Below are 12,477 nucleotides of genomic sequence, written 5' to 3'. Positions count from 1 at the left end.
GCTGCTAAGTCATTTCAGTCGTGTCCGACTCTGTGCTACCCCAGAGAAGGCAGCCCACCAGGCTCCCCCGTCCCTGGGATTCTCCAGGCAAGAACACTGGAGTGGGCTGCCATTTCCTTCTCCTAAGGAGAAGCTTTTTGGACATTTTGGTAATTGCCACTTTCCCCTTGGGACAGATTTTGTGGGCCTGAGCCTCCCTAGGAGTTAGCTCCCAGCTTAGCCAGGAGGGCAAACCCTGGAGGGCAGGAGATTGGCAGGCTTGCCCCCTTATGCCAGACCTTGGTTAGTGGTGGTAGAGCGGCTGCTCATGTAATCAACTTCAACAGCTTCTTGCAGGTGCCAAAGTGAATGAATTAACCAAGCACCGCCAGACCGCCCTCCACCTCGCTGCCCAGCAGGACCTTCCCACCATCTGCTCAGTCCTCTTGGAGAATGGAGTGGACTTTGCTGCTGTGGATGAGAATGGAAATAATGGTAATTCCCAGGCGTTCCCTGTGTGCGGTGCCAAGGGCCTCAAGCAGCCCCTTCCTTCTGGGGTGGCAGGGCAGTGCGCACCGCTGGGTCTGTTCCCCATCCCAGAGATTGGCTCTTACAGGGGCCAGGCTGTGACAGGAAATGCCCTGAGCTGGGCATGCAGCCTGCTCCTTGACAGGCACCTGGGCAGCCTCCTGATGTGAATGGTGACCCTAGAAACCCTAAATCTCACCTTTGGATAACTGCAGAGGCACAAAGCAAATCTTAGGAGGTTGCATTTAGATTTATTCTTGGGGGCAGTGAAGACTGGAAAGGAGGGCTCTTTGAGCAGATGGTGGCTGCTCTGACTGGGTCCCATTCAGTGGGAGATCTGTGAGGCCAAGAAGAGTTGAGATGCTCTGTGTGTGCGTCTGGGCTCGCGCTGTAAGAGGATTTCCTCCCCAGCTCTTCATCTTGCTGTCATGCATGGCCGACTCAACAATATCCGGGTCCTCCTGACAGAGTGCACCGTGGATGCTGAAGCCTTTAATCTACGGTGAGTGTGTGTGGTTCAGAGCAGAGGCCAGGACTCCACGTCCCCTGGTGTACCCCTCCGAGCTGGTGGTCATGGGCATCTTACATGATCCCCAGGTGCCCAATGCAGAACTGGTCACTAGGGCCCTTGACCAGCCTTTAGTGCCCTGGAACTTTTCTTTTTGAAAATACATTTTAGGAAAACTTTTATGACTGTTGTGTCCTTTAGATTTATCCAGCATCACAAGAGTTCAGACAGTCCCATTTCTTTTATGCATGATGGCTATGGCAGATACACACCTAACTTTTCCAGTTTGTCTTCTCAGAGGCCAGTCGCCACTGCACATTTTGGGACAGTATGGCAAGGAGAATGCTGCAGCCATCTTTGATCTCTTCTTAGAGTGCATGCCCGAGTATCCTTTGGATAAACCAGATGCAGAAGGAAACACAGGTACGTGGTGAGGCTCTTGTCGGTCCTGTCTCACTGGTGTTCCTTGCTTCCTAGAAAATCAGGAGCCCAGGCACACGTGTCATTACTGAAGGACACTCAGCCCCATGCATTTTGGCTGGGCTCTGCAAGTATCACCACAGATCCCTGAGGCGGAAGTTGGCAGTGTCTGACTTTAGGTACAAGCACATCTAAAGCGTATCTAGTGCTCCAAAGCCATACCCATGTCCAGACAGGCTGGCCCACCTGTTTCTTTTGGCCTCATCTGCCTTGTATCTAGTCAACTAGGTCCCTTCCCAAGCTTTCAGATCCCGAGAGAGAGAGGAAATACAGTTGCCTCACAGGTGCTTCAGAAGGAGGAAATGGGCCCTAGTACATATTCACAGAGAAGGCATGTTCTCTACGGATAAAGGCTGATGTTTGATTGAGGGGGTTGATAAACAGGCCTGTCTCATGGTAGCATTCTCACCACCCACAATCACTGTGTTAACTTGTGTAGCTTTCATAGTGCTTTGGATGTACTTTTGCATTCATTTTCTCCCTGAATACTCACAGTAACCATGTCAGGTGAGCAGTACATGGCGTGTGTTCCCACGTTTCAAGTAAGGAAACAAAGATGAAACCCAAGTCTCTCTCTTCCCAGCCCAGGGCTGTCTGAACTGTTCACTGCTGCTGTGTCCCCGTTCACGCCAAGGCCTTTGACAGCAGTGCTGTCACCGAGAGGTAGCCCAAACCTCTGCATGGGACCAAATATTTGGTCGTTGCTTCTTGACCTTGGGAAGAATTCTTGGCCTTGATTCATGGACATGTTTTTCAGCCAGCAGTGGCAAGCCTAAAAGCTTCAGCGGGGTCAGCTCTGGGAGTGAGCTGCTGGCCTAGCACCTGCTCCAGCGAGCAGCGTGGTCCAGGAGCCAGCAAGCAGGCAGGTGCGTCACGCACAGGCTTCTGAATTACACAGACCTGGTTTCAGATACCCAGCTCCATCATATTCCAGCAAGGTGACCAGGTATATTTTGTAACCTCTCTATGCCTGCTTCCTCCTTTGAAATAATAACCTAATTTTTGTGAATCATTTGCAGAATTAAAGAATTTAAATAAAGTATCTGTGAAATGTAAGCAAAAAGGAGCTGCTGGTAGCTGTAGTCATAGGAAGGACCAGGAGGGTGGGCTGGCCAGAGCCTGGGTGTCCACTGCCGGCACAGGAGAGAGGCTCCCTGGGGTCGAGTAACTTTCTGGAGCAGGCTCACCACACTGGTTTATGGTTTTCTCCGTGTGCACACCTCACCAGTCTAGAATTTGTTGCATTGTGTGGCGAGTGTTCTGTGCAGGAGGAAGGCAGCTGAGACAGTGGTGCATATTTCCCGTGGCATCTGCTCCCTCCTCAGTTCTCTTGTGGCAAAGCTCTGAATGGGCAAGAGTGTGTCTCCGGAGCCGGAGAGTCGCTCTGGAGACCCTGGCTCATGACTGGTGCTTGGCTGCAAGATGTTGCAGATCCTCTGCGGAGCTCTGGGCCCCCTGCGTGTCGTGGGCACTTTGCTAATGAATGTCCTGCCAGGGCTGTGTCCTGCCCCTGGCCATCCTCTGCTGGCCCTTTGGCAGGGCCAGGCTGGGCCTGGATGGGCAGTAGCCCTGTGTGTGGTTTTGTTTTACAGTGCTGCTCTTGGCATACATGAAAGGGAATGCCAACCTGTGCCGTGCCATCGTCCGCTCGGGGGCCCGCCTGGGGGTGAACAACAACCAAGGGGTCAACATCTTCAACTACCAGGTCGCTACCAAGCAGCTGCTCTTTAGACTCTTAGGTGAGTGGCCTGCATCCAGTTCCATCAGTGCAGACACGCTGGCAGTGTCTGTTAGCCAGATGTACTGGTGGTCTTGAAATCTCAGGATGACTTGCTGTGCAATCTGAGATGGTAGTTTCTGAGGCACCACATGGTTTAGGATTTTGTCTGTGAATCCCGCATAGCGCCTTTGAGCAGGGTTAGGGACTGTCCTTGTTAGCAGTCTCTTTACAGCATGTCCTGCTTTGGGGCCCCGTCAGATTCCCGCTTCCCCAGATCCTACGGGAAATCCACTGGCTCCAGGCAGGTCTCCCCAGCGCTCCTGGCTACATGTCTGCACACCCTTCATCCTTTAGCTGATGCCAAATCTTTCCATCCTTCATAATGGCCTTTGGTTTAGCCCACTGGCTTTTCCTCCCCTGTGTGACAGTTAGAATAGGCAGACCTCAGTCAGTTTCCAGCCACCACAGTAAAGTGAATATTGCGATGAAGTAAGTCAACACGAAGCTTTCTGGCTTCCCAGTGCATGTAAAAGTTATATTTACCTAATACTGTAGTCTGTTGCATATGCAGTGGCACTGTCTAAAAACCAGTGTATTTATATATCCTTTGCTTTATTGCTAAAAAAAAATGCCAGAACAATTAAAATAGTAACATCAAAGATCACTGACCACAGCTTACCACAACACATACAATAATAATGAAAAATTTTGAAATATTGTGAGAATTACCAAAGTGTAACTCAGCCCCATAAAGTAAGAAAATGCTGTTGGGAAATGGCACCAATAGACATGCTCCATGCAGGGTCACTACAGATCTTCGACTTGTGAAAAAGATTACGGTATCTGGAAAGCACAGTGGAAGGAGGCATGCTCTGTCGCCCTCTTGTCCCTCACATCCCCCTGCGATGTGGCCCTTTGCTTGCTGTCCAGTCCCCTTCTCCCCCTGCCCCCGGTCTGGCTGGACACAGTCAGCGTCTGACAGGAACTGGTCTTGTGCTGTGGTGCAGATATGCTGTCCAAGGAGCCTCCTTGGTGTGACGGCTCCAACTGCTACGAGTGCACTGCCAAGTTCGGAGTCACAACGCGCAAACATCACTGGTAAGACCCACCCCCAGTCACCCTCCAGAGAAATAAGGAGGCCTCTGTGGATTGCTTCTGCCTTTCCCCATGATAAGCCATGAACCTGCCAGGGCCTGGTACTCTCCTGGGAAAAACCTGACCACAGGACCCTGCCCACATCTAGAGACGTAGGGAGGCCAGTGGACACTCAGACGGGTGGCTTTCCTGTGGGATGCTGGGGTCCATCGTCCTAGGCAGCCCATCAGGCCTCACGTCATCTTCCCCAAGGGTGAGAGTTCTCTAGCTCTTGCTGAGCCTGTCTTGAGCCTTAAAGCAAGAGGCTTTTTCCGGATCACTTTAACTTAATCACGGGCAGAATTTTGTCATCACGGACCGTCAGTCATACAGGCCTCAGTGTGAGTGAGCCGGCAAGGGGCAGAGCTGACTTCAGAGCGCCAGGATGGGCTCGCGTGCCCGCTGCGGGGGCTGCCGTGACAGTGCTCACGCGCCCAGCTGCAGTCTACTCTCGAGAACCCCTCTCACACCTCTTTTCTTGCCTCCACAGTCGTCACTGCGGACGTCTTCTTTGCCATAAATGCTCGACCAAGGAGATTCCTATTATAAAGTTTGATCTGAACAAGCCTGTGCGAGTTTGCAACATTTGCTTCGATGTCCTGACTTTGGGGGGTGTCTCTTAGTGAGCCCCCAGGAAGGTCCAGACCACATCCTCAGTCGCCTCCCCAGCAGCTGCTCTGCTCACCAGCCTGACCCCACCTAGAGCAGGAGCTGGCAGTCATCTTCCCGCGGCAAGAGACTGGAACAGTTATGGACCAGGGTGATAGATCCCATTTCAGATGATGCTGTATGATTGTCAGTGTGTCAGACCATGATCGAAGTCGCTAGGTGTCTCACTAGTCGGACCAGGCCTTTTAGCCTAAGTGGTAAATATGATAGGAATTAGACCCCATTCTGCTAGCAATGTACAAGGACACTTGAAACCCATTTTCTCTTCCAGTAGCTTAGTGTCCATCTCAGAGCATTCATGACGTCTCCTGCCTGGGCGGACTTCCCAGGCTGAGCCTGACCATAGGAAGCCGGTGTCTGGCTGCACAACAAGAGCTGGCTTTCCTCTAGGGTGAGTGGCTGTGGACTTCTCTGCACAGTGTTTTCATAAAGGTAAATAGGATCCTCTTGGCCTGAAGTCTCTCACTCTTTTTTTTGTTTTTTGAAAAAGCTAAGCTGTATTTTTAGTGAACTACCCCTTTAAAAAAGGTGAAATCTTTCTAAACAGGGTTCAAAGATGAGAGTTGAAAAATTGTGGCCTTAACAACTGAAAGCTTTACCAGTATTCATGTACTGAGGTGTCCAGCTGCACTCCGGCAGCTTGACACCCCCTGCAGCCGTCTTGTTCTCTCATCTTGCCGTGTCCTGTCTGTGGAGTCCTCAGTTACCTGCCGCTAGGCAGTGGTAGAGAAAATGCACTTTTATTGTGCTGCACTTTTTATATAGCTGCATTACTGGTGATTCCAATTTAAAAGTCCATATTCAAAAGTACCCTCACATATCTGTACATCAGTGATTCTACCAGTCAGCTTTGACTGGACCTCAGATCACACTAAGTCTTAAACAGAAAACTCCCTCGGAGTGTCCTTTGAAGCAAGAGAGTCACACGGGGCCAAGTAAGGAGAGAGGGAATCTGCAGCCTCAGACCAGCAGGTCCCATCTCCTTGACATGAGTGTTTCTTGCTGAAACCTTCCCAGTTACTCTGAGCGCCCTCATGCCTGGGTCCCAGCTCTGCGTAGGTTCTTGATCTGCCCTGTGAGAGCCACCAGCCAAAGGCCCTGGCCAAGCGTGTGTGACCCCATTTTGGAAGGCTCATGTGCTGAATGAAGCCCCCGGAACCTGTCAGGCCTTAGTCGCTGCTAGTACATATATATTAACCCTGAGGTGTTAAACTTCTTTTTTCTTTTGAAGGTTTGGCCAGTTTTTAAAAAATGCACATTTAGAGAGAAACTTATACCACTGCTTAAAAAAAAAAAAAAACACTCTTAAGATGAACAATGTGTTGTACAGCTATACTCAGAGATTAACAATCTCAATCATATATACTGTTTTTTTCAGACATTTAGTAACCACTACATTTTTTTTTTTGCATTAATGAAGTGTGCATATATGTGTAAAAGGGACTAAATATTTTTTTGCAGCAGTCTTTTTTTTTTGTTTGGATAGTGGGTATGTCCTCCATGTCACTGTAGAATTTATACATCCTGTTGCCTAAATATGTGTGTAAAATGAGCTGATAAACCAGAGTGCTACTTTTTTTTAATATTTCTGTGATTTATAAGATACATATGCTTTCTATGTTAATATGAGCTTGTGCACAGTGTTTCAAAGAAAAAAATTAATTACAAGAGTTCCCTATCCCCCAAAGTCTGTGACCTATTTCATACCGAATTTTTCTAGAAAAACAACTGGTCTTGGCAAACACCTGACCATGTGGAGCGTGTGTTCAGTTTCCATTTTCTATTGCTTGAACAGGGCCTGAGTAAGTAGACCTTAGTCAGGTAGTTTGATTCTGTCATTGAAAAGTAAGGTAATTATGCTTCAGGTATGAATCGAGGTGGTTGGTACTTTTATACCTGTTCTTTCACCATCCATGGTGGAGAGAGGAGGATGGAAATTCAGTGAGGGATAAGGCTGGTTGTCCTGCCCCTGTCGTAATATACCATTCTCAGTAACAATCTTGCCTCTAATTGCACTCTAAAAAAATCTTATAATCATGTTTGAAATTGTCAAGCTTGTTTACCTTCACAGAGTCCAGGGATAGTGATGGTACTTAGCCTCCACGAGTTGGGGGGAACATTTTGTGAGCTCTGCAGCATCTTCAGAGTGCATTCTCGTAGAACTAGAAGAAGCACCTTTCCATAGTCTTAGGCCCTCCCTGACACATGCCGATGGGTGGGAGGGCCACACTCTCAGTTCCTCGCATGGTGGCTGCTCTGGGGGGACTTGACATGCTCTTGATCCTCTTTGTGTTCTCCAAGCCATCAAGCTTGACTCTAGAACTGCCTGGCTGTTCTTGTCACAATTTAATCCATAGCTTAAAACTCAGTTTTATTCATTTAGAAAGTTGCCAATTGTGGGTGAGTAGAACAGGAAGACTAAACTTGATTAAAATGTAATTTGCTGCATCAGTCAACATTGTTAACGCTAAGTTAACTTTTTAACTGCCGCTTGCTCATCAGAGCTGTGAGACAGTGTATTCTTAAGTCTTTTTTGTTTTAAAGATGAAGGTACAAACCTTGTGCTACATTTAAACAGAGTGGCTAAAACTAACCTTCTATTACCCTCAAATACAGGAAACTTCCCACAAACTTAAGTGCCTGCATTTAGGACTTATTAATTTCCAGTTCTCTTTGTAGTGGAGTCTCACTGAATGATGTTAGAATGTGTGTTCTGTCTGGAGTTTGTTGCCAGTGCGTTGTCAACCCGTCGCCCATTCAGTTGAGGCCGGATCAGATCACCCAGTTCACCTGCCTCTCTCTCTCCAGGAGTGGGGGTCCACATGGCCGCTCGCCTTCTACCTCAGAGCCCTGGGTTGTTTGTGACCACACTTTTCCGCATCCTCCCCCCTCCCGCCGAATGGGCTCCTCTCACGGAGCTCAACGTGCTTGTAGGTTCACTGCCACTCCTGTTCACGTCTCCCACCTGTCGTATTACATGGGATTGTGCTCATCTTGTCCATAAGCGGGAAGTGGACGAAAAGCCTTGGGACAGGGGAGAGCCTTGATCTCCGTCTCAGTTTTATTTTTAATCTGGAGGAGAAAACCCTATTGAGCTATGTAGTGATTAGATCTGAAAGGCAAACTCACTCCCCAGGTTACAGTAGCATGAGCAAGTCGATGGGATGCTTCCAGGACAGCCCCGCCTGGAGCTCGTGAGACGAGCTTGCTTCTGGGACCTGGGCTCACTCCCCTCAGGACCAGTCCCAGGAGAAGTTGGCGCAGACTGGGCAAGCTCAGCCCCTCTAATCTGAGGCACCAAAGCTCCCCAACGCCCAGCCATGGAGAGGAAGAAGCCAAGGGCAAACAATTTCCTAAAGGGGTTTGGAAGCCACGTTCTCATTTTGTGGAAGTAATTCAGTGAAGAGCTGACTAATTTGACTAAAACACTTACTAAATTTCCAGAAGTTATCATAGATGCCTTAAAGACTTTCTTTGAAAGATCATTCCCTATACAGTTACTTTTTTGTGTGGCATAAACAATATACTAACCTGTTAAAAAGGACAATGTTGGTGTTCTGTAGCTAGGGAGTCTTGAGTTGGCAACCTGCTCAACTTAATGACTTAACATCGTTTTTTGGACAGATGCATGGAGTTGGCTGTTACCATGACATACATCCCTGTGTGTTCTACCAAGGGGGAGGCCTGGGCAGAAACCGCAGGCACATGTTTAGGTTGATCACTTTGGCTTCCAAACCATTCCAGGTGGTGGTCAGTGTGGGGCAAGGGCATCAGTAGGACCATGGCACTTATCAGCATTGTTTCTTTGGAGTTTGTGTAATGGAATGTATTTTTCAAATACTGATATTTGCATTTTCTGTAACAAGTCCTTATAAATAAAATGAGGTAAAATTGTGCATTTAAAGTGGAAACCTTAATAACATTTGTAGTTCCTTTTAATGCGAAAAGTACCAGTAAGAATTAAAAACAAATATACAAAATTTTTTTAAACTCCTGACATGTGAATACATTTCTTTAACAACTACCGTCCAGGAATGTTTGAATTTCCAACACTTTCTTCAGAAACACATTGTTGGCAGCAGTGAAAAAATAGCTGTTGTGGGCATAACCACTGGCTGCCTGGATATACTGTGCTCTTGGCCCAGACTTCAGCTCATGGTGACACCCGTGACCACAGCTCCTCCGGCTCAGCCCCCTGACCCCACTGCAGCTCTTCTGCAGACCCTGGAAATTCCCTGACTCCATTATTTAGGAGCGACTCGAGAAGATCCATGGTGAGGTTTCTGCTGGCTATGGTCTGAAGGAAGGACTGTTAAACTGTGGGTTTCAGAGAAAACTAAGGCAAGAATAGGGGTTTGCAAGTTAAGGTCTAGTGATCCATTCCCTGCCCCCCCATACAGTCGAACAAATCCAGTAGCTCACCTGGCCCTCGCGCTTTCTTGAGCTAGTGTTTTCCTTTCCTTTACCCGACCTCCATTTTGTTCACCCCTTGTTCAGGCCAGATGTAGTGACTGATAAATCTTTTCTGGTGGCTTTTCTCATAAGTAATAGGCACTGTTAGGGGCTTTCGTGAAACAATCCCAAGTAACCCTAGCAGCCATCCTGGAGGAGAACGTTGGTCATACTATGTCAGTAGATACGAAGTGAGTACAAAACAGGCAAGTCGCGTGACTTCTGCGCCTCAGGTTTCGTGTCTATAAAATAGAAGTGACCATGGTTCTCCTGGCTCACAGGCTTGCCCTGAGGAAGGTGATCTGTGATAAGTGACGCGTCCTCCGTCCTGGGCGAGTACATGAATCGCGGTGTGCACAGTGAGGTCTTCCCCGGTGCAGGCCGGGGGAGTCGTGTCTGCCGCCCATTTGAAGGAGTCTGAGGGCCCGGGTAGTAGAAGTGCTTTCAAGGATGGAAATCAGATTAGTCCATACCTGGCTGGGATGGCTCTCGTATGCCTCGTTTCATTCCTTTTCTTTCTCAGTTTGTCTTTGGAAAGATCTGCCTCTGGACCTGGCCCCCAGGCTGTCCCCACATTCCTCCCCCAGGAGTGGTTTCACTCCGCCACACTGTGAGCGCCCTGAGGGCAGGAGCCTCACTGTCCTCCCAGCCCCAACCCCAGGGGACACAGGCGCTTGGTAAGTACTGAATAACTCAGGAGATCAGTGACACTAGTCCTCCTTTAACCTGGGGCTGAGTCACCAGGATGCCTCAGGCACCACTGTGCTCAAGGGGTGTGTGGAACTTGGAACAGGGTCCTCACTCAAGTTCGCCTCCTACTGTTTGTCCTGTTCCGGGAGGGCAGACACACACCAAACTGTGGACCCAGGACCACGGCACTGAATCAGGACCAGAGCCTTGAGTTCCAGGCTCAGCTTCATTGCTTTGTGCCTTTATTAAGTTCTTTAGGCCATGCTTGCCTCATCTGCTAAACAGAGCGAATAGCACACTTCCCATGTGCTAGGTACAGTAGCCGTGGGGCTACACAGCCAAGTAGTGTTCAGTCCCCATCTCAAAAGACAGTCTGCAGTCCAGCGCAAGAGGTTGGCAGGAAGTTCATAGTTGCAGGGCACTGTGATGGTCATTACTTTAGAAGTGAACCCAGAATTATTTTCCTAGAGGAAAGCACATCTAAGTCCACTGGTGGGTTGACAGTTAGCGAGGCCTCTCGGTTGACTTGAGTTACCATGAAACAAGAGCTAGACAAACTGGGCACAAGAGGTGTCATTCCGGGCAGAAGGGACAGCCTGGCTGAAGGTGCTGCACACGTAAAGCAGCAGGTGAAGGCTGGAGGGCTCAGCACGTGGGAGGTGGTAGGAGAGAGAATGGAGGCCGAGAGGAGACGCCACAGGAGGGTCTCCTGCTGAAGAGCTAGCACCTCATCTCTACAGATGTGGGAGCCATGGAAGAGGGTTAGTTGGAGAATAATGCCCTGATCAGCAGGAAAAGACTTGGCAGTGGGGGGCTGTGGGGTTGCAGCTGGAGGGAGTCCAGTTGAAGCGGGTGAGAAAGGAAGGCCTCAGCCAGAGGAGTGCTGGGAACAGGGAAGGGGGTGGGACTGCCAGGACCTGGAGGCTGGCTGGGAGGAGTCCTTGGTGTGACGGGGCTGCTTTAACATGGCCATGGTGGGACCAGCCAAGGGAACCAGAAGAATCTCGAGGAAGACGACGAAGATTGGATGCCAGGACTGTGGAGTCTGCGGTGCCTGCAGAAATGATCAGGAAGGCTGCCTGAACTAGATGACAGCTGAAGGAGAGAAGCTGGAGAGAAGCATGTGTGGAGGACAGAAGGCCGAGAAGGAATGCTGGAGGGAAATAAGGGAAATGAGGAAAAAGCCAAGGGGCGCTTGCGTGAAGGCCCTCAAATGTGACAGGCCCAAGTAGGTAATCATTGAATGTGGAATGGCTTTGCCAGCATGGAGTTGAGCCTGCTGCTGAGCAGAGGAGGGCAGAAGCCGGGCGACTGTGTTCCACAGCAAATGGGGGCTGAGCAGCAGAGACAGTGAGCATGTGCGGCATTGTCAAGCTTTGTTGGGGTGGGCGGTGGGAAGGGTGGCCCTCGGGAGGAGGGGGGTATGTGTATGCACATGGCTGATTCACTTTGTCGTCAGAAACAAACATCATAAAGCAATTTTACTCCTAAAATTAATATAAAATCTTTGCTGGGACAGGAGATAGGTAGATACAGTATTTGAGAGGAATCTGGCCTGAGGGGAGGGAAGTGTGCTGTTGAATGCAGACTTGAGGGAGGCAGCACGAGGTCCCGAAGGGCAGGTGAGGAAGATCCTGGGTGGCAAAGGGAGCTCAGAGTACGGTCCAGGGGTCAAGAGCAGCTGCGGCCACAGGACAGCCATACACTCTGATTAAGGGGAGGTGGCCTGTTTTCTAGTCAGGGGACCTGGAAAGCTATTAAATGAGATGAATGATAAAGGAGAGGAGACAGAGAAAGGAAGAAGGATAGAGAATGTTTAGGTCAACAGCTGAGGGGATTGGGAGGTGCTGAGGTGAAGGTGCAGACGGGGAGACTGTGAACCTGGATTCATGCTAGGTCTGTTTCCTTATCTGTAATGTGGGAACACTCCTTGCCCCCAGCTGCTTAACTTGAATCCAGGAGGTAATACATGAACTTGGCCCAGTGTGGGAGATTACAGATGACCCTGGACACACCACCCACTGTCCAGGCTGTTGGTACTGGCTTTTGCATCCTTGCCCAGGCTTGGATGTTGTGCTTCCCAGTGTCTGTGTTTGGGCTGTGAAAACCACCTTTGGCTCAAAATGCAGACTTCTCCCTTTGAAAGCACACCATCCCAAATGGCAACCCACGCCAGTATTCTTGCCTGGAAAATTCCATGGACAAGGGAGTTTGATGGGCTACAGCCATGAGGCACAAAGAGTCAGTCACAACTGAGCACGTGTGTACATACAGATGCACACCCCTAATTTGAAGTGTTTAAGAAAGAAAGTGTATC

The 12,477-nt window shown here is 49.4% G+C and overlaps 1 protein-coding gene across 6 annotated transcripts in view; it reads left to right on the top strand.

Moving 5' to 3' along the window:
* ANKFY1 (ankyrin repeat and FYVE domain containing 1) overlaps positions 1-9,015 on the top strand; it is a 70,050-nt gene extending 61,035 nt beyond the window's left edge. For all 6 annotated transcript variants that reach the window (XM_004012576.5, XM_012185520.4, XM_012185522.5 and 3 more), the window contains 6 exons: positions 327-474; positions 919-1,009; positions 1,314-1,438; positions 3,088-3,234; positions 4,223-4,313; positions 4,840-9,015. In XM_004012576.5, the coding sequence (XP_004012625.2) occupies positions 327-474; positions 919-1,009; positions 1,314-1,438; positions 3,088-3,234; positions 4,223-4,313; positions 4,840-4,972 (735 nt within the window). In that variant the 3' untranslated portion in view covers positions 4,973-9,015. The remainder of the gene's footprint in view (positions 1-326; positions 475-918; positions 1,010-1,313; positions 1,439-3,087; positions 3,235-4,222; positions 4,314-4,839) is intronic.
* The last annotated feature ends 3,462 nt before the right edge of the window (positions 9,016-12,477 follow it).

This window comes from Ovis aries, chromosome 11 (genome assembly GCF_016772045.2).
Source record: "Ovis aries strain OAR_USU_Benz2616 breed Rambouillet chromosome 11, ARS-UI_Ramb_v3.0, whole genome shotgun sequence".
In the NCBI taxonomy this organism is placed as follows: Eukaryota; Metazoa; Chordata; class Mammalia; order Artiodactyla; family Bovidae; genus Ovis; species Ovis aries.
This window is presented reverse-complemented; position numbering and strand designations above follow the sequence as displayed.